The 23,544-nt window shown below is 36.4% G+C and overlaps 1 protein-coding gene across 1 annotated transcript in view; it reads right to left on the bottom strand.

Annotated features, from left to right (window-relative positions):
- LOC139962768 (uncharacterized) overlaps nt 1-23,544 on the bottom strand; it is an 81,400-nt gene that overhangs the window by 38,584 nt on the left and 19,272 nt on the right. The window contains exons 2-4 of the mRNA XM_071963079.1: nt 7,599-7,831; nt 6,877-7,000; nt 2,052-2,198 (exon numbers count right to left, since the gene is read on the bottom strand). Coding sequence (XP_071819180.1) covers nt 2,052-2,198; nt 6,877-7,000; nt 7,599-7,831 — 504 coding nt within the window. The remainder of the gene's footprint in view (nt 1-2,051; nt 2,199-6,876; nt 7,001-7,598; nt 7,832-23,544) is intronic.

The raw sequence follows: 23,544 nt of genomic DNA, 5'->3' as shown, positions 1-23,544 counted from the left end.
TGAAATTATTTCAACCAATTTTCTAGAGAGGTGCACTTTGACAGCTCTCCAAATAAACGGATAGTTCTTTCTATGCCAAGATAGATGCGAGAAGGTGGGGCTGAATCAGAGTGAAAGTTTACGGTTCCGTTTCAGGCGCGTAGCCAAGGGGGGCTGCCGTAGCCCCCACCCCTTGAGCATATTTTTTGTATTTTTTCATGATATCGCTAGTAATATCAAAATAGAAAATGCTTAGATGCAAGGTACAAGGCCTGGGAAGTGCCTTTTCCAGCGATCTGGGAGGCATTTTTGGCCAAAATTTTCTTGTGCGCTTCGCGTCAACCCATGGTGCCACTACGCTTACATAGTTCGCCTACAGGCTTCGCCCCTCCCTTGGCAAATTTCTCGCTACGCGCCTATTCCGTTAATACAAAATATCTTTGAACTTGAATAAGGGTTAGAACGTGCAGTGTCTGGAAGACTTTTACTGATTTCAAGCAACCAATTCCAGAATGCTGATCACCCCACATTAGTAAGAGAAAGAAAACTTTTTAACCATAAGATGAATATTTTCCACCCATTTAAGGGTTGACCCTGGCATCTTAATGACATCGAAACACAAAAGAGTGATTGTTAAACTTGGAGTGTCTCTTGAGGAACCCTTCAAGTAACAAACCTTCAAACAGCCTCCGGATGAGAGCATCATATTTCTCATACCGTTTGGACCAAACCCAAGAATTTCACATCCTCGCATAATATCTAAAAATAGCTGATTTCCATATGGATGACTTCAACCTGCTCCATGACTCACCAGAAGACAACTATATAGTCAAGTATTAAATGTTATCCTTACCAAAGAAAGTGTTACTTTTCAATGCCTCAAAACAATGTCAAGAAGAAGAAGAATTTTTACAGAGAAATCAGGATGTGGGAGAGTTAACTGGGATCTGTAAACACAGGAAGTATCTGACAGTCAATTCCCATGCAGGGAGGAAACCAGAGGTAAAGAGCCCTTCATCATGATGGAAGTTAGATTTACATGATAACATTACATCTAAGGCAGACATTTAACATTCAAAATCAAGGACACTTGGCCAGTGGCGTAAAATAGAGGATTTGGCGCCCGGGTGCAAGAGTAGAAAATTGCACCCCCCCCCAATTATGCTTATAATATTGTGAAAGAGAAAACGGTCGAAATGTAATAAAAAGAAATCACAATTTAAAAAACAGCTACATTCAGATTCTTATTAGAAACTGGAAAGTATTCATGCCTGACAACGATATTCATGCCTGTCCTATTTATATATATTTATATTTATATATATAATGGAAATAAATAAATGAAAATGAGACATACATCATTTCGTCATATTTTCTACAAAGTGCTTATTTTTTTTACTTTCATTCTCCCATTTCAGCACCCCCAAACCCGGTGCCCAGAGCACATCCCCCTTGACCCCCCTAGCTACGCCACTGCACTTGGCGGTCACCAAAGTATCCCGGCCAATATGTAGAAAGTAGGGTTTAATATTTCTAGGGAAAAGATATCCCCTTGCAGCTGCATTAAAAAGTGAACAGTCAAAATCGTTAAAACGTAGATCAGCTTTGGCTTCAAGTCTTAAATGCATTGAAGACTCGCCCCAAACCGCGTGCCGCGCTCGGAAAAAGTTAACTTTCTGTTGCTGGCAAGTGAAGTTTTCTTCTTGCCGCTACAAATGCAGACAGTAATGAAACGTGATACCTTGTTACCTTCAGCTGAACCTGAGATGTCCATCGTTGTATCGTTTGTATACTGTGCTGTGGGTATTGACCGCAGCTGTATGTACTGACTGTACACTAATGTCTTATTACCGACGGTAGCAAGCTGTGTGTGTATTTTCTGGGATCGATGGTGGTGTCTAACACTTCTGTTACACCTCATTCAAAACTAGGTCAGATTGCCAGCATTAGAATTTTCTTTTTGCGCGAGTCTTCACACCCTTTAAGTAGTTAAACATTTCAATCGTGCAAATATGCATAAATTGTCAATAAAGTCTGTGGAATGAAACAGCGCTGACGATGATGTTCCTTACCTATTTCGTGCATTGTGTAAGATGGACATTCCATGCTACCAAGCTCTGTCCTTCCAAAGCTTGCAGAGTATATTGCTATGATGTTGGCACCTTCACAGTGCAGCTGCATATGCCTGTGTTCACACACCACTAAACTTTGAAAATCATCTGTGAAAAGAGCAAGAGAAATTCCAGTTTAATTTTCAATCCATCTGCTGTCCCACCAAGTTCCCTGTGACAATGCAAGTAACTTCTTATTACTGGCCATTAGGAAATATCGTCATAGCCAGTTATGTGATGTAAGCATAATAAATCTGACCATGAGAATATATCTTCATAGTCAGTTATGTCATGTAAGCATAATAAATCTGGTCATGAGAATATATCATCATAGTCAGTTATGTCATGTAAGCATAATAAATCTGGTCATGAGAATATATCATCATATGTCAGTTAAACGATTTAAGCATATATATCTGACCATGAGAATATAATCAGTTATGTGATGTAAAAGCATAACAAATCTGACCATGAAAATATATCGTCATAGTCAGTTATGCAATGTAAGCATAATAAATCTGGTCATGAGAATATATTGTCATAGTCAGTTATGCAATGTAAGCATAATAAATCTGACCATGAGAATATATCATCATAGTCAGTTACGTGATGTAAGCATAACAATATATCATCATAGTCAGTTATGCAATGTAAGCATAATAAATCTGACCATGAGAATATATCATCATAGTCAGTTTTGTCATGTAAGCATAGTAAATCTGGTCATGACAATATATCATCATAATCAGTTATGCTATGTAAGCATAATAAATCTGGTCATGGGAATATATCATCATAGTCAGTTATGCGATGTAAGCATAACTAATCTGACCATGAGAATATATCATCATAGTCAGTTATGTGATGTAAACATAACAAATCTGGTCACGAGAATATATCATCATAGTCAGTTATGCGATGCAAGCATAATAAATCTGGCCATGAGAATATAACATCATAGTCGGTTATGCAATGTAAGCATAACAAATCTGGTCATATTACATCTTTTACTTTTTAATTCTATTCTAATTCTAGCATTTCTATGACGGCACAAAGGAGTTTGGTATTTATGGACTCATGCATGATTAGCACGCAGGCCCTTCCTAAGAGTTTTGTTCCAAGCACAAGGAGTCACCGAGTCAGCATAGAAAATTTAGGACAGTAAACTTGGAGGGGCAAAAAACTGGTTCCCCTTCATATTTTGTGTTCTTTTGGGGGGAGGGGATTTGATGGGGAGAGGAATCCCAAGGCACTCCGGTCATAATTTTACACACACACACATCTTGGCCCTTTACTGCATGATATATCTATCATATTGCTTTTCAACTGGATGGAGGTGAATGGGGCACTTACCAAGCACCTTTGTTTTCCCCTGCACCAAATTTCAGTTTGTCCCAAATTTGCCACCCACCCCCCTCCGCCCTTCATTCTACAAATGTTTCAGCTACCGGTTGAGATCTTCGGGAAGGAAATGGGGGTTAAAATAGTGAGGAGTTGCTTCAAGGTATAAGTGTACAGTAAAAATAATAAGTTCAAAAGTTTAGGGGGTATATTAAGTACACTTTAATACAAACTCCTTGTGAAACCAACCATTCATTCCAGATCAAGCCCATTTATCTTTCATGGATGATTTGCTTACACTCTGCTTGCAAATATTTAAACAGTCTTGAAAACTATTAACAAGAACAAGTGCCTAACGGTACAGCACTTATGCAGTATTGGCAGTATATCAACACTATATCAACACATCGATGAAATTTCAGTGTCTTTCTCGATCTAACCAGCAGATGTCTTTTTGAGTTCGTCCCTGTAGATGATTTTCAAATTCCATCACATACATCACCTCTGTTTGACTTAACCCTGCTACTGCTAGGTTCATTAAACGAAGGTTAAGCCCAGGGAAGCCCGGCAAAGGTTTTACCCCCAAAGATACCTGGCAGCTGATCATAGAACAGATTCCAATCCCTATAACCTACAAATTTAAGGGTTAGCGATGTAATTTGAGGATATCAGGTGTCATATATTATATTCCTGACTTTTAAGCTTTCATAGTTTCTTTCTTCCAATCAAATGTTTTAACCTAAGGAATGCAATTTTTCAGCAAAGAGAAACTCCTAGGTGGTACAGCTTGCGGTGGAAGAGGATAGCCTTCCAGAAAGAAGGCTAGACAATTCCCCTCCATATAACCTGAATTGAATTGATTTGAATTGAATTGAATATTACAAGTAAGAATTTACTGCTAGCTCGTCCCACCAGCTCCCACTACACATTCTCACCTTCCTTCCCTCCAAGGATTTGTAACTTTAAATCATAAAACAAAGCCAACAGACTTGGTGAATCCTTACAAAATCTTGTATGAGAACATGCATTAGTAACCTGCACACAACATTTTCAAAATTTTGAACAAATGCTGGCTTCAGTTTATAGTGATTAGTATAAGGTTTTAATACCGATCTGCACCTATTTCATATCAAGTATCAAGTATATTCATGTTTCAGTTTAGGAGCTCGTTCACTAAATTGTTGACATGGTTTACAGACTTTAAACTCTGTTGGGATCAAATAACCTTTGACCTCCACAAAAAGCTATCAGTTCTTGCGCTCACTCTAGTGGATCAAACATTCATCCAAGATTTCCATTCCTAGCTACTGTGTTCACATTGTTTTCAGACTTTGACCTCTTTTGAACCCAATATGACCTCTATCTCCATGAGGAGCTATAAATTTCATTTGTCGATCAAGGTGAGACTACATCCTCATTATGAAGTTCATCAGTTTTAATTTGATTTGATTTGATTTATTTGTTTTCTCACAAAAGTACAATGTGAAGGGAAGTCCTCTGAAAACCTATACATGGTTTAACAATGCAGAGGACTCCCTGTGAAAAGAAAATGAGGTGTTTACAATTAGAAGTATTTACATATTAATTATGTGTCATCTATATACATGTGATATACATTTAACCATGATGTAAACATGATAACATGATGACGTGATAAACATGATAAATTGAATTATAGCAAATACGTAATAATAATAACATAATCAATAAGATTCAATAAAAGATTTGGTTAAATTACATCTAAAGACCTTAGCAGATGGGCTTGATTTGATTTTATCAGAGATTTTTAGGGAGTTGGGAGTTTTTAGGGAGTATAATTAGGGAGTTATCAGGTGAAAACAATATATTTTTTTTTAGATTTGGACTGCTAGAGACCTTCAGATGACCTTATGACTTCTATGAGAACCATGAGGGTTCCTGTACTCACTGAGAGATATTTCTACATACTAATCATCAAAGTAATACAGAATGTACTGTTTGAGTTATTGCAATTTACAAGCCAAGCCATCACATGCTTACTTGCAAACACACACACACACACATACATATCAAACACCATCATCATTGCATTGGTTCCTTTTTTTGCCTCCAGCAAAAGAAGCAAAAATCTGCAAGTCAGTCCCCAATTCTTCGGGGTTCCGCATTTATTAGGTTTATATTGTTGATAAAAGAGTTGGTGGAAGAATAGAATATTTGAAAATCAGACCATCTTTCTATACATTTGTTTTGATAGACTGAAAAACTGAATCATTAGAATGGAGAAAGGGCATTAGAGTCGAGCAAAGTAAACTCCATTTTACCACTCCACTGCTTTTAGTAAACCAAAGGACGAGCAACCCATTATGACATCACATTCCAACAGTGAAAATAATGTTGACCATCTTTCTGAATATTTCACAGACACACACACACACCAACGCACACACGCACACTTTCCTTTTGGTGGACATTTGTCCCTTGGTGCTTCAACGGCAGATTGAGCATCTGATACATTTCATTTCACAATTCCTTCTTCCTTTTTCTTTTTGTTTAAAATATGGAGGAATTATGAGTAATCATTTTTCTCAGAATACATAAACAAATTACCTTGTACATATAAGATCATCTCCCACATTGATTGAGATATCACATACAGCAGCCATCATTTCTGATTTTGCCCAGTCTTCCAAGCAGTAATATGTTATACTATATATGATTAATGGCAGCCTCATAGCATGCACAAGATTACAAGGGGTTGGGAGGGGGTAAATTCAAAATCCCCCCCCCCGACTGATAAAGATTGGGATAAACTCTTGTAGAAGGGCAAGAGGTGAAGGATTTTATAGAGGTGGGTTGTGCTGGGGCTATGGGGGCTGAATTCTGTGTAGGGGGGTCTGGAGGCCCTTTACCTCCCTCCCCCTGAAAAAAAGTTTACAACGTCTGAGGCATTCTTAGGTAGATATTTAGATTACAATTCAGGACATATTAACACGACACCCTCCTGATTACACATCCGGGTCATGACTCACTCCCCCCCTTCCCCTCTTTTGGTTTACTTTGGAATTGTACCATGGTATAAAGGAGGAGAAAGGGGGTAAACTGGACAAAAAAGAAGGAATGTCACAGATGGAGTCTCTCTGATGGTCGGATCAGGGGTTACAGTGCTAAAACATAATCATATCAGTTGGTTAGGTAGATAGGAAAGTGTATTATAAGTAAAGAATGAAGACTGGTACAGAAGGATAATGTAAATACATATTTTTTCTAGTACTGCTTGTTATACAGATATTAATGCATTGTTTCTCATATACTGCTTGTTATGATATCAATGCTGTAGTATACAGATGTAAATGCATTGTATTTCTATTGCTGTTACATGGTATCAATGCAGTATGCAGATGTTAATGCATTGTTTCTCTACTGCTCGTTATGATATCGATGTAGTTGTATACAGTTCAATACTCACTTGGTCTACATTTGTAAGTCACATCTAAGTATTTAAGAGTTCCTGGACAAGGATCCTCTTGGAAAATTTCATTGGTTACCCTGAGTGTACACATCTCTTCGTCCTGACAATTAGAAATTAATGTCTGTAAAGAACCAAAAGGAAATTAAATCATAACATATGTACCTCATATTCATGGTAGTCAGTTGCAATTGTAACACATACCTACCCCTCTCCACCTACCCACCCCACCCATGCCATCTATCCAACCCCCTTTCCACATGCCCAAGCACTCATTGAAAAGTCACATTTTAAAGTCCCCAACCTGTAAAGATTCAGCTGCTCTGCAATTAGTATCTTCCTCTGAGGATATCATCCCACACCACCTAGGAACCCCTCCCCCTCCCACTTCCCTCCCCTTACCCATGCACTCATTGATAAGTCACTCATATTAAAGTCCCCACACCTGTAATGATTCAGCTACTCTGCAATTGGTATCTTCCTCTGAGAATATCCTCCCACACCACCTACAACCCCCCTGCCCCCTCCCCCTCCCATACCCATCACTCATCGAAAAGTCACCAATATTAAAGTCCCCAAACCTGTAGAGATTCAGCTGCTCTGCAATTGGTATCTTCCTCTGAGGATATCATCCCACACCACCTACAAACCCCCTCCCCCTCCCATCCCCCTTTCCCCATACCATGCACTCATTGATAAGTCCCATATTAAAGTCCCCACACCTGCAAAGATTCAGCTGCTCTGCAATTGGTATCTTCCTCTGAGGGTACCCTCAGGTCGGTGCTGTTGACCCCTCCCTCACTCCACCTGTAGGCGCACATGTCCGTGTTGGAAACTTGTCTTCCATAGTTGGCACTGTCAATGCTTATAGTCGTACCCTCGGGACATTTGATGGAAAGTTCTTCATGTTCGCAAGCAAAGAGTACGTGTGTACGTAATGTGTGTAAAAAAAAGGCTGTGAAAGAGAGATGAGAATAAACAATGAATTTTAATTTCATTAACTCTTAAAGTCAATTCAACAGGAAATAAAGGACGACAGGAAATTGATCCTTTTTATTACTATCCCCCCCCCCCACACCCTCACCAGCCCATGCCACTTTTAACTGCTACGCTATTTTGGCAAGGCCATTCAATTCAATAAGACTTGTATAAACGATGTCTCTTTATAATTAAAAGTATAGTCAACAAAAATTTCACTATTATCATAAATCAGAGGGGTCCTTCGATTGTTACATTTTTGCAATGTATGGTCATATGTTATTACTGCCAGCCAATGCTTAACCTGTTTCTTGATTAAATTTGTTTGCTTGACATAAAATCCTCCGTGCACAATCAGACATTTTTGTAAGTGCGTGCCGACAAAAGGAATTTTCGGAAGATATTTTAGTTAAGATTTTAGCATGTTTCAATGTGTTACGATAGCACATACACAGGTAAGCACACAAAAGTAATCTTGACGTAAAATATTCATTTATTCAAACAAACATGACTGCAAATTTGGAGTTTGTTTTATTCACCTCTTTTAAGGTCAAATCAATTTCAATGCTTCTGGGGTCTTCTACCAATTCAAATGGTGAGATATTTATAAGATAATTGAAAAAAGTCTAGCACATTCACCGTCAGGTTGCTAGATTTAATTGAGTTTTTACCTTCAACTATTCATTGTCTGACATATGACTCCTTAATATCATCTCTTTGCAGCAGATTTTTCAACCTTACCTGTAGGTCTTATGTCAAGTGCATTACCGTCAACCCTGTCGTTTTTGAGAAGGTAGAAAATCCATCTTTATCTCAAGTTTAAATTGAATTTGTTTGGGGGGGGGGGGGATGGGGGGAAGTCCCTAGAGAAGAAGCTGATCCTTGCTTTCTTTCCACTTGGCTTACATTTTGATTAGCTCTGAAATCTTGCCTGATTAGACAACTGGAGGTATGAGAATGCTTTTAATTGCTTTCACAGAAATTTTTGACTGATCGACGGAGATGGATAGCATTGACAATATCGCTGACACATCATACACGTAGTGTCTGCATATAAAACATATAGGCCTATAGAATAAACTTCGTTTCGTTTCGTTTCGTTTCGTTTATTTCACTTTTTTTCTTTTTTACAATTACATTCACAATAATGTATAATACCAATGTCAAAGAAAGAAAAAAAGCATGGAAAATCTGAAAAAGCTACGCTTGTACACTCATAAAGTGCAGATTCACCATGAACAAATTAAATACAATACGCTAACTACCCCCCCCCCCCCACTTCCCGAACGGGAAGCACAAGTAGCATTATTAAATGTGATAACTTTAACGCATATATTACAAATCATTGTTTAACAAATATAGCTTCAGTTGCTTTATGAATATTGATAAGGTTGGTGATTTTTTAAGTTTGGGTTCGTAGTATTGATACACAGAACAGTTTAAGCATTAAATCATTTCATAATTCACTTCAAATCTAAATATGATGCTATTAACGCTTTGTTAAAGAACATTTCATCCTTATTAATCATCAAAATCTAAAAGTGATCCAATTAACAGCTCTTGAAATTCAGATGATATGTAGGCCTATGCTGCATGTTAACCATAGGTTTCACAGTTCACTACATACCGTATGTACATGATAGTTTATCTGTTCCAAGCACATGACTAAAGCACTTAAAAGTATAAATTAAAGATATTGGAAGGGGTATATAAACCCTTTCGATGTGGCATATCAGATACATAAATTGCCTTGATCTGGCCAGATTCCCCCTCCCCCACCCAACTACAAGGAACGGAAGAAATGGGCTTCACAGTATAAAACTCAGTGTTCAATGCACAAATTTACAATACCTCAGGCCAGTGTTGGAAAACCTTGTTCAATTTCCCGCGAACACACTTCCGATTTCCCGCCGGTGTTCGCGCCGGTGTTCGCCGGGGTCCAGGGGCCCGCAATAGGGCCCTGGTGGGGTCAAGGGGTTGAACCCCTTGTGGGGTTCAGGGGCAAAGACCCCGGAAAATTTTGGTATTTTTGCGTGTCTGGCGATAAAAAATTCGCAGTTGAGGATGCAAAATACTGACAACTTTTTGAATTTAAATTGTCACGAAGCTGATGAAAATTTGAAAGTGAAAAGTTAGAGTAGCTATATTATGTTATAAAATGAAAAAAGATTTAATCTGCCTTACTGTACAATCTTTAAAAAGTTTTAACTGACAGAACTTCCGATATTATGAAACAAACAACGTTCGGCAAAGCCCTGTTGATAGACTGCCTAACAATGACTAGCGCACACTATACGTACATCAGTTTACAACTGCAGTATGGTTTAACACTACTTATATACTACGGTAGGCTACTTACTGTACATGTGCTGCGAATTTTCCCAGGTACCTTACCAAACAACTGCGCGCTCATCCCCCTGTCTTACACCTGTTTATTAACATTTTTGACACGTTTCCAAGAAACGTTTCATGGAGTATTCCCCATGATACACGCAGCACATCGAGGCCCCACTAGCTATGGCCATCTTTATGAAAGTAAACCTTGTAATAAAATATGTTTTAGGCCACTTGGCATGATTAACTAAATGCTTAATATTATTTCCATGTTCTTGTAGAAAACGTCAAGTTTGCAAAATACAATTAGTTGTGTTTTTGTAGTTACGTGAGATCCGTAACCGACGAGGTGGTTAGGCTATTTGCTATGCACTTAACTATGGTAGGATATTATTTTTCCGTATTTTTTGAAATTCTAGAAAATACTTTCTTTTCCCCCCGCTTAACACCAGATGTGGTCTTACCGTTTATTCATTGATGGGTGTACTAGAGCCTTGTTTACATGACGTTAGTTGCATATTTAGCACGATATGCCATTTTCGCGTGAATTTTTCGAAAGTGTTTTTGCTGGATCTTTCGTAAAATTTGAAAGGTGTACCGACTTACTTTTCGTACACAATTGGTAATTTCTCTACTGATTTTCGGAGTTTTTTACAGTCAAGTGAATACGTTGTGCATTGAGTATAAACTTATCGCGAATGCAAGAAAACGATGCGGGGATTTCCAGCAGACAAATGTTTTCTTTGCGGGATTACTGAGTCAGTTGAAGGGAATCCCGCACCTTAAAGGGAACACTGAATTGAAGTCAAATTCATACGAAAGAAAACGTTTACTAACTAACATACAATATAAGTATAAAAAAATGTGGAATGGCAATAGGCCTATTGTTCAAAACATTTCCCGCGAGGCTGATTTATTACAGCAACCTTCCCGCGCTGGGCCGTGTGTGTCTGTGTGACATTTCCCTTTGTGAGTGGGTTGGGGACACATCATTACTCGTTATAGGCTATTGTGACTAAAATTGCGAGCACGCTCTCTGGACACTTTTCTTTTGTTTCTGAAACTTTTCTTCTGAAATTTTCCTTATTGTTTTTACAGATGTACTTTTTTGCTCCTTCATGTTTTTTTTTTTTAGTTTCGACCCGTTTTTTTTTTCCGTTTTTTTTTCCCCCGATTTTTTTTTCTCTAGCCAGGCTAGATTTCCCGCGAGCATCGCGGATTTCCCGCGAACCTGGTTCGGAAGGTTCGCAAGGTTTTCCAGCCAGGCCTTATTCACACTGTTCATCAGAAAGTAACAGTAACCAGTTTTAGCATGTTAATCAAATAAGTTTTATCTATTCAAGCTCAGTATGTAGCCAGGGTTTACACTGGTATCTACCGTACCTACAGATTTCTATTTCTGTCTGTATTACAAGGTACAAATGCCAGCGCGCTGCGGTAGTTTTCGCATCTTTTTTGCCATATTTTTAACATTTTATCATCGATGCTGATTCCTTCTAGATGACTCCCGCAGTAACCCATAAAACCTCTCTAGCTTGTATCAAGGATGTGTCAAGCTTAGCTGCCAAAAGGCAGTGATATTTATATGTAATATTGTCTAAATACAACACTGTGGGATACAATATAGAATACAGCCATAAGAATTTACACAATATACTGTTTAATGCTGATATTTTAGACTGGATTATTAACGAGTATCATTTTGGCTAAAATTCACAGACGTAATGCTCTTCATCTAGTTCCAGAAAAGTTATGGATAAAATCATTTTGCTGCCCATAATTAGCAAATTATTTACACAAATTTTTCAGTTTACTGCAAAACAGAAAGTCTGGTGTGCCACACTTTTTCAATTGCCTTAGGTTTTTCTTTTATTGGTGCATTGTGATAACACCAAACTGACATATTGAATTCAAGGCAAAATTCAACTTTGACCTTCAAGTTACATTTACAGGACTTAGGAGTGATCCTTGTTTAACTACATTTAACACAGATGATATTCATTCATATTATACAGTCATTCTAATTACCAATGTTTGACTACAAATTGTTTGCACTCTGAGTACTAAAAATGCTGTGCTACTGCTTCATTTCTGTGTGATAACCGTTTACCAATATCAAACAAGGCTAACCTAATCAGTCACATTAACAGGGAAAAATTTATAAGGATTTTTATTTCCTTTTCTGGTTGTCACTATAGGACAACCATGTCTTACTTTTGGGTTGCCCTCACAGAAAATGTTGGTTGTTTTAAGAAATGTAGCAAACAACAGAGAATGGACAACACCTACAAGAACTGTTGGAGAGATCTGTAGGTTTGGTGAATAGAACACCAGCTTGGGGCCAGTATTAAAAAACTCCTATCAGATGATCATACTATATTTTTGTTTTATTGCAATATCTCCAAATTGATGGAGGACAATATAACTTTATCAATTACCGGGGTGGGGGAGGGGGGGTCACTGTGCAATCTGAATTTGATGTAGAACAATATGTCCTCCATTGATTCAGACAGGCTACGAAGCTGATGTTAGCTAGCTGTTGGAAAAGAAATCTGGTCAGTCTTCAATTACTTGACTACCTACCACTATATTTTTGTTTTATTGCAATATCTCCAAAATTGATGAAGCAAGATATAACTTTATCAATTATGGGGGGGGGGGGGGTGGGGTCACTGTGCAGTCTGAATTTGATGTAGAACAATATGTCCTCCATGGATTCAGATGACCTCCAAAGCTGATGTTCGCTGTTGGAATAGAAATCTGGTCTTCGATGACTTGGCGACCATTACAAATTTTGCCCTGACTATTGCAGAATGAACTGCACAGTCTTTAGTACATGTAAAGAGTACTGGAATCTTCATCCTCTCCTCTTCACACTGCAATTACCGGCAAACCACATTTTCATCTCTTTAGTTCCAAACATTTTGTTCTAATGACAGGATATGGTGGTGTGCATGCATGACTAGCGCAAAATAATTTGAGAGGAAGTATGCTTCACAGGTCGAATAAGAATAAAGAAAAGGCAGGGCCACTTGATAGAAAATTATAAAGCCCGGCTAGAAAATGGCTCTAAGTGAATTTCTTGAGCTTTTAAAAATGTTGAATCACAGCTGTATTTAAGCATTAACCTCGTTACTCTAGATAATGAGTGTCGTGTTTCTGTAAATTGTGTCAGCATGCTAAATGTGCTGCGCCAGGCAACATGTAAATAAACATAACCATTGATGCATGATCACCATCATTATTGATATACAGTATGTTAGAATCAGTTGATAGAGTATAGTAAAATCTCTTTCAATCATTAAAAACAGTTTTTTTTTTTTTTTTAATATACTAAATTCACATAAAAATGTTGCTTGACTGGTCAAGTTTCATTTCAGAAAATGAAATTAAAATGTTGAGCATTTTGAAGTTTTCCAACTTCCTTTATGCATCCATGTGATGTGTAGTAAATTGCACTTTAAAACATGAGTAAGTATATGAATAAAACATGTTGGAAAATAAGCATTAAATTCCATTTCTGTATTACTTGCTCATTAAACTTCAATTGGAAAGATAAAAATTGGAAACATGTGTGTCTTAGTTTGATCCACTGCAATCTCATTTTAAGGAATTCTTGCTAGCTTTTGGTGAAATTGGAAATTAAGTGCAATTTAAGTGGATTCAAAATGTGATGCATGTGCTTGACTGCCTATCATAGCTACTGAAGGGTAAACATGAAAATTGGAACCCACGTATGCCACACCTACTGCATATTAGAGGTAAACATCAAGTTTCACACAGTTTTGATATTTATAACCTGCAGGATAAGGACATAAGCTATAATATTAATATTAATTTAAAAAGATTAATTACTTAAATAATCAGTGTTTCTGTCATTCAGACTCTACTCAACTGTATCATAAAATACCCCACAGTTTAAGGTCACCAGTTTTAGCCTTAAATATGCTAGAAAGTCAAATAATGGCCACTTGTGACCAAACTTCGAACAAGTAACTAAACACGCCACTTAGAGAATCTTTCCACACTGCAAGTAATTGTAAAGTTGAACCAGGGAGTTTTTTCCATAACAACTCCCTGGTTGAAAACTGTAGAATATTTCAAGGTATAATCCAGGCAGTTCAACCATCCAGCAAAAAACCTTTAAAATATATTGAGTAATATCAGCAAGTACCTTGAGCTTGGGGCTAAATTAATACTGTTCGCCTGATTTATGCTATCTCACAAAACTAGAAAATATTAATTTAGCCAGCAGAACCCAATGTTCTACATTACAAAGACAAACCAGATAAGAGCTAAATGTAGTCCTTTATGGCAAAGCCTGCTTTCGAGAAACAAAGAAATTTTCTGAAGAACCAAATTACAGACTTACATATATCATGCACCAATCCATCTTCGCATAGCTAAATATACATTTTAAATTATTCCAATTTGGACCTCATCCATTCTGCTATGCCAACATTCTAAGATTCTGCCACAAAACCACAAACTTTTAGATCAATTGACAGCTATACCAGCCATTATAAGAAACTCCAAAGATGGTAACAAGAGGAGTGAATTGAGAAGATACAGGGACAAAGAAAATTGCCATCTTGATGTATATACTGCCGAACATTTAATAACGAAATATGACTCACCCTTAAACTTCATTTGGACTAATTTTATCCAAGGTGACTTATGTTTGATATTACTGCCTGGGGACTAGTTTAGAAAATTGGTGTTGAGAGTATGAAGCACAGACCACAATAAATTCAAAGAAATTTTATAAGGTATATCACAGGGGTGCACTTCCAGAAAATAAGAGGCTGGGATGAATGAAAATGAGAAGGGAAATTGAATAAAAAACACGTTTCCAGGAAGGCGCCTTGCAAACTCTGAGTAACCAAAGGTATATAAGCTATATGAAACTGAAAGAGAAATTAGAAAATTGTGGAATTTCAAGTGTTTTATATGACATTTTGTAAAATTTTAAATCACCTTTCATCAGCTGGAGCTGAACGCTAGAATCTTATTTGATTGGTTCCTAATTAGAGATATGCAAATTAGGTAGAAAACTACTCAGTTTGGTGGAAATTGAAAAAAGTAGTAAACTAATCATAATAAAACATAAATCTAAAAAGTTGTTAGCAACATGTGTTCATTCTCACAGCAGATTGTTGAGTTTCATGCATCTATTAATCAACTGAACTATTTATAAATGTTTCACAAATAAAATGGTCCATTAATAAAATTATTTGCTTCAAATTGAACCTTTGTTTATGAATGCATAAATCTATGAGTCATCCTCATTGTCAATTGCTGTGCAACCAAACCTCGAATTAGGCCTAATTTTGGACAAGAATAATACCCCATAATACAACACATGTTTTATTTATGAACTGTTCTTTTTTTCTTTCCATTTTTTTACTGGCAAAGAATGTGAAGATCAACAACTGGCAAAATATTTTCTACTATGACAACAACATCTGGAAGGGATCACACAAATGTGAAGAAAGTGGGTTTCCATGAACCCTCCATAAACCATTCATCTATGGCATTTAATGGGAATGACATTCCATACCTTAACAGAAGGCGCACTTATAAACAGAGCGTTAACATTCTGCCAGTATATAAATATATAACATATCATAATTCATAAATATATAAATTACAAATATATATTTTGTCAGTTTAGAGAATAGTTCTTAAAATAGAACTTAGCTCTACAAGTACTCAGAAATCACTTTGAAAGGTTAAGAGTTGCTGAATTCAGCTGGGAATTGTCAACAGGTAAGTTGAATTTCTGAGATGATAGCAGATCCGAGCCCTGGATCAGTCTGATCGCAGATAATCTTTCAGGCGGTAATGAGAAGAAAACATTTAGTCACATCATCTCCCAGAGAACTTTGAACTTCAAGGCTGGTACCCAAAAATGTCAGTGAACTCCACCTTTTGTGCTCATCATCTGGAGCAGCCTTTGTACCTGTCGCAACTTCTCTTGCCATATATTCCAACTCGCACACTTCGTTCGTCCAACAAATTGTATTTAACTGTTCCTAAACCACGCTGGAAGACCTTTGGTTACAGAAGCTTCGAATACTCTGGCTCTTATCTCTTGAACAAGTTACCAGATCAGTTTCGAACATGCTCTAAACTTTCTACATTCGAAAGTCTACTTAAGACCCATCTTTTCACTTGTTCTTTTGTAAATTAATCTGCTTTCTTTGTAAAGCGCCTTGAGCAGTGACTTTTGTCTACTGATTTGGCGCTATATAAGTCTCATTTATTATTATTGTTATTATTATTATTATTATTATATTATTATTATTAAAGGTAATATTGGTACATTTCTGAATATTTACTCCAATGTATTTGCTTTGAATGCTGCAGAACCTATCAAATTTGCTTTTCCGTTGCCGATCATTAAACAACATATCTTGGAACACTGATCCTGTATAAATATTGACCTCAACTTGTAATGACTGAACAACATAACTACATGCAACATAAATGACAGGCACTGAGTTCTAACAGGCTCAAAATTTCTACAATTTCAATCCACTTGCTAAAAACCCTACAACACTACAGGTGCTTACAAAATCTACTGGCTACATCAATCTACTGGCTACAAAATCTACTGGCTCTAATTACAAAATATACTGGCTAAAGTCTGTTCCAACAAGCATTATACATAATTACAACACACAAAAGTTACTGTACATAACAGGCTTATTAAAGCGAACAGACTGATATTTGCTGACAAGAAGCAGTAACACAGGAGGGGGGATGGGGGGGGGGCACAGACATCTGAATTTAGCGTGAATATATTTCTTCTCCACCAAACATGTAAATAAACCATGAATATAGAATAACATCTACTTGTATATAAACATTCTTCTCCAAATTTATCAGGAACTTTCACCTTCAATATCATAATTTTCATTTTGATTTGACTTTTGTATATTCCATTAAAATACCATTCAAACCACTATTCGACTTTTATTATCCTAAGCCTGCCCGGAGTATATTTACTAAGAATAACATCTTTTTAATTGTTGCAGGTTAACCTCTCAAACACATATATAGAAGGAAGGGTACTTTTATATCCCTGACCAGCTGTTCTTATATTTTCCATGAGCTTAATTTAGATCACAGTCCAAAGTTTGAAATGAGAAAATGCCATCTGTTGCGAAATGCTCCTTTCAAGTTGAATACTGAGCTCTCTCTGAAAGAACTGAAGAAGATTGTTTAGGTCTTATCAAAACGATGCACTAATTCAGTAATTCAAGTAATCAAACAAAAGATTTTCTTTAACAAGCAAGCCATTTAAGATTGTATAAAAGTATGATTGCTACATTTTTTTCTGCAGTATCTATAAACGAGTCTATAATTTCCTAGCCAATCTTCTGTTAATTAACAGAAGAAATTGTAGCTAGAGTGAAATGCAAGCAAAAGTTTTATTTCTGTTTTTTATTTATACATCGATGTCATGTGTGGAGACGAAGACCTGCAGGGAAAACTCTTCATGATACACAATTAACTTGATATTGAATTTTGTGTAAAACAGTTTGCCATAATTTAGAGCACAGTTGGGTTAAAGTAGGGTCCTCTCGGAAATTGTTGTGGCCCGCGAGAAGGTTCTTAAAACCACATCCATGCGGTAAACGAAACCTTAAACATCACAATCATACTGACATGATCAGATGAAACAATATGATTTGATTAAAAGACCAAACTGGAAACATGAAAGTTATGGGTTTGTATGAATGTATCAAGGTTCTATGGTACTACAAAATAGCTTGACAATGCCCAAATTGATTTTTCTGATCGTTTAGTTCCCATAAATTTAATATTTCCACTTTTTGCATGAGAGTCCATCTTGAAGTGTCGAGGCCCACCCGATTGGATGCAAACTTTCACTGTGGCACTAAAGATCAACTTGGTGCCTACTCCTCATCTTGAGATACCAATTTACGATAAATGACCAACTAGTTTCATCACTGTTTTATGGGAGCTCTACTCGTCCAAAATGAAATTACAGTAATAATATTAAAAGACATTTATTTCAACTTGTGATCACAGAAGGACCCGTACTTCTTGTGACAGTTTAAGCGAAACACGCTTAGAAGATTCATCATCTATGCCATAGTATTTCAGTGTGTATTCCTAAATGCTAGTTGTCCATCTAAAGAGGCTTGCAGTTTATTTCCATTGCCAAAAACACAATATATCAGCTTATCACTGTTATCAGTGAATTGCACAATAAACAGATCTGATACCACAATTTGATTATTTTCAAAAGTTAGGAAGACACAATAAACATCTAGTTTCTAAACCCTATCTCAAGAAACCAATTTTAAGATGATTTTATTTTTATGAGTGCTAGCCCAAGAAACAGCGGACCACAAGGTGACCCTGAAGAGGCAGAACCTGAGGAATGACAATTCTTTGAAGGAGACTAACATTTCCAAAGTTGACCATGAACTCCTCTAGCTGCCTTGAAGCATCAAAGGTCTGATTACATTTCAAACTATCATTAAGATACTCTGTTACCTCAGGAGAACAAAACTGAAACCAAGATAAGAAGCCATAAAAAACCAAGATTATGGAGAAATATCTTTAAGTATTGTAGCTTCCAGGAAGGACATTACAGGCTTTCTGCTGAGTACTAGATGCATGGATAGACTATACTAACAAAACATAGATGTATGAATAATGACCTTTGTACAAGGGGAACCCCTCCATGATACACTTAAAAATTTAAACAGTTTGGACAGCCAGAAGAGTAACCTTGAAAAGTTCTAACACTTTTTCTCCCCTCTAAAGTACAGCTACGGATGTGCAAGCCTATAGATATGGATGACCTTGGAATAACGAAGAGTGTACTGAAAACCTCATTTAGTGAAAACAGTTAACAGAACTTTAGCAGAAATAATGCATCTTGCAAAATTTTTTTAATATGAGTGACCATAAAATTGAATTTCTAGAAAATTTGAAGATGATAAAAATTAATCTGAAAATGGAAGAACTCTCCAGAAATGCTTGTTTGGACTACTGACGAACTATGATTCTTTACCTGTCTCCATGTAAATTTATACATTTTTTTCCATCTGCCTAATAGGTTCCAAAATACGGTAGCAATTTAGCGCTCTGCCCGCCAATTTGACCAATCCACTTTTGCCTTCCAAATCTACCACTCTGAAGAAAAACACCTGTATTCGAGACAGAATTTCTAGCTGCACCTGAAATCACCCTAGTTTTGTGTCTTTACATTAGTTAAATCATTCATTGTTAAATCATTTATGACAGATTTTCTGCATTATTTGTAAAATTTCAAGAAATAATATCAGTGATATCTGTCATTTTGCTTTATTTTACTAGAAGTGTTTCTCTCTCTTTTCTTTCTTTCTTGTTTCTAAAATAAATGCTACAACAAAAACTTACAGTGGCCAGTCAAGCTTCATTTCAAACTTTGCAACATGTATTTTTATTCATTTAGTTTTTTTCTTCTTGTTTTATAAGGATTGATACAAACAGAATTTGGGAAACTTTGGATTTACTTTTTGCATATATCTCTTAATACTAAGATCAGAAAAAGTCTCTGGTTGACATTTTGTTTTTTGTTACTCCCTAATTAATTTCACATGGTATATTAGACCATTTGAGAGAGTTGTCAAGTTCGTGGTTCCAAAACTCAGACTTTTCTCCCTAGTATCCCATCAGGCAAGCCAATCATGATGTCAATCATGAATCATTTTAATGTGACAATTCCGCAGCATAGCTGTTCCACATTGCAAATAGACTACCCGAGACGATATGTACTATACCCAATAATCACGACTGAAAATCTGATAGTTCCAAATTAATCAACTGAACAAACAAGTTACAAGTAATTAAGATAAAAGTTGTGTACTTATGAAAACACTACAGTAGTTACCAGATCATCATGGTTAGATAAAATGTTATAGTAGTACTGTGCATTTGTCACACATGTTCTAGGTTGTTAATTATAGTCATCTATACAGATTAAATAAGGGTACCTGATCCAAGTTAAGCAGCCTTTATTAAAATTCAAGATCAAAGCAACCAATAAACCAAACTGCTGGGATTCATTTACCAATTAAATAATTTTTGGATAGATTTTACTAAGAATGTATATATATATATATATATATATCTATCACATAATATACTTAACTAAACTATCATCATACTGCTACTCGGAGTTTCACGGGTACGGCTCGCGCATCGATCATCAGGCAACTGAACAATATATATATATATATATATTACATAATTGCACAATGCATTCAGCAAGCTCAAAAAGTTCTGTTAAACTATGATGGAATTCAAATGATAGTTTGAAATGGAACAATAAACAGTTAATATCATAGTTAGAGTCCTGCTATGATAATTATAGTGTGTGCATTACAGTTCTCAAGAATATTACACAATAAGATAATGACTTTATTTGCTGTGAGTTTATGGTTCAGGACAAGCTTATAGTTTAGGTGACAACCACTATTTATCACTCCTAAATACTAATGCTCTTAAAGCTAGGACAATTTGGCAACAACCATGACCCCATTTCAGAAAGACCCTCATAAAGTAACCAAAAGCTTAAGACAGACGCTTGAGAAAAGTACTTATTTTCAAAAGGAAGCTTTGGAAACCTTCAAGGGCTGAACAAATACAAAGCTAAATTTATTACCTCTATCTCACAATGATCAAAGAGCTGTACAAAGTACTTCTATGCACCCCCAACCACCTTCCACGTATTAGAAGTATATTTGATACCTTTCTACCTCAAAAATTAGTCACAGGCCAACACTTAGATGTTAAGGAAATTTTTATTTGAAAGTTATATTATGGCTTTTTTTTAAAGTTCTAACAGAGTGTCATGTAGCTTTGTCAATCAATGTTGAAATTCTCCTGGTTTTAATTTGGTCTGAACGGGAATTTAATCCTTTCCTCAAATCCTGTTTAAACCTATATATGCTCCTCAAAGGGAGACAGAGTTTGCTTTTTGATGGAGGATGGGAGGGATGGGTTCAGTGAGTTGAGATAGTCAGTCACCTTGCAACTAGAATGCTCAAGCTTATATTTAATGTGTTAATTTCTTACATTTCATAAGTAAAACCCTTCCCCTTAATATTCCAAAATTAACCGATATCCCCACCCACAAGCTGCCTGTTACTTCCACCACGCATATCAGAACAAATTGAGATTCCGTTCTCAATTCCTGTCATTGGTTTTTTCAAGTTGTCATTAAATCAAGCCCAAGTATTGATTTACCTGCAGGTACCTTACATGCATCATTTGGTCCTTCAATGGACCAATCATCTGATCATGAGAGGCCATGATGAGGACATCAATTCTCATCAATTTAATCTATTTTGATCTCGAGAGGAAAATCAATTAACCTGTTGAAAAGAAATGTCTTGCCCTTTGGAAGGAATTTAACAGGTGAGAAGGTACATGAGAGCTTAGGACAAAACTAAATGGACAAATTGAAAGGCCCATAAAATGATATTCTTTGGGCCTTGTTCAACATTTGAGAATTTAGGGGGATGCCAGAGATCTTGTTGCCCCTTGGAGATGTAATAAAGCTGACCCTGGATGCATCCACATTTAAGAACAGGGATGGATCAAAGTGGAATGAAAGAGCATTTCCTAAACCCAAAATGGTCTAGTTGATTGTATCAAAATCGTGAGCTACAGAACTTAAGTGCTCTTGCGTTTAGACTGCCGCAGGTCCATGTATATAATACATATTATTGCTCTTGTTGTCCACAATAACAATCCTACATTAGTTACAATTATCAGTATGTTGGTAAAACTATGCATCACATATAAAACACTGCCTTGATTTAATTCAGTAGCAGACTTTATTCTTGTGTTCTACATTTTGTTATCCTCAAAACTGGCCCTAGGAATCTAAGACAAGCTCTATTCTACCTATTTAGACTATAAAATATCTTCATGAGTTTCTCTGTATTACTCATAGTTTTAGCCTGTGTGCCCTCTATGGAATATAAGGTACTAACCAGTAACTGATGATCCATAATAATGAGACATAATGTACCCTAACCTGAGAGCAGTCACCATACCTGTGAGGAGCGAGATAGTCAACAACCTACAATTTCAATAACTGAACATTCAATAGTTTCTAAATATAAGGTACCAGGAAAACTTTGCTATTGAGGTGCATTGACATTGTTATATTGCTATATAGTAATATACATTACACCAGGCTGCTGCTCCCTTGTATCATGGAGGTAAAAACATGCTTGTATGCATGCACCATTGAAATATTATTCGAAGGGGGGGGGGGGGATTATTCCAGGATTATACCATCATGAGGTAGGGCTGAGGGTACAGTACTTGAGGTGCACCACTGAAGATGAAGAGCATCAGCAGGTGGTCCGAGGGGTCAAGTGTGGGTGAAACTGAATAACCTTTGATGCCTTCTAATCAGAGAGTGCCTAGAGACAACAGGGAAATATTTGAGGTTAGCGAAACAAGAATGACCTCTCGACTGGTCAAAGTGATAAATTAAGGCCCTAACTACACAATATGAACACAAGAACTTGGACAGGTACATATATTTGAAGATGGTTTGAAGAGCTGTATTATATTCTGTATTGTGACTGAACACACCATTATAGATCTGCCATTTAAATCTCACTATTACAGTGCAGTTCCTCAGTACTATTATTTACTGCAACTTTCTGTCTTCCACTTTAAAGGATTGGTTCAGGTGTATTTTGTATGAAAGAGCACAAAAAGACAAAAAGAACAGTGAAGAAACTACCATGATAGCATGCTCTGTTATTAAGGAGATATGACACTTAGAAGATATCAAAATTTCTTTCAAAACCGACTGGTGTAGAAAGACTTACTGTGAGGGTGTGACGTCACATCCTCACTTCCTTAACATTTGTGAGTATATTTCTTTAAAAATTATTGCAATTTTTTAACACATTTGAAAATAATATAATCAAAAATTCTTCAGATGTTTCATCTCAAATACTTCCTTTGACAAATATAAGACCTCCTGATATATCTTTTGGTTGAAAGTCATGAAATATCACAAAATATTTAGAGAAAAAAACAAAGACTTTCCAGGAATGTGAGGATGTGACATCACAGCTAGTCAGATTTCAGCAGTTTCTACACAATCTGATAAAACTTCACACTTGAATATCTCTTTAACCGAAAAAGATATTTGAACAGTCTTTTCACCATTGTGTTTCTTTTATTGTCCTCTTTCATATAACATAAACATGTATGACAACTGAACCAATCCTTTAAAGTAATCAAGAAATTTAAACTAGCATGCAGGTCTTCAAATTTGGGTGGGCTATTTACTGGCTA

This window comes from Apostichopus japonicus, chromosome 21, assembly GCF_037975245.1.
Source record: "Apostichopus japonicus isolate 1M-3 chromosome 21, ASM3797524v1, whole genome shotgun sequence".
Lineage (NCBI taxonomy): Eukaryota > Metazoa > Echinodermata > Holothuroidea > Aspidochirotida > Stichopodidae > Apostichopus > Apostichopus japonicus.
This window is presented reverse-complemented; position numbering and strand designations above follow the sequence as displayed.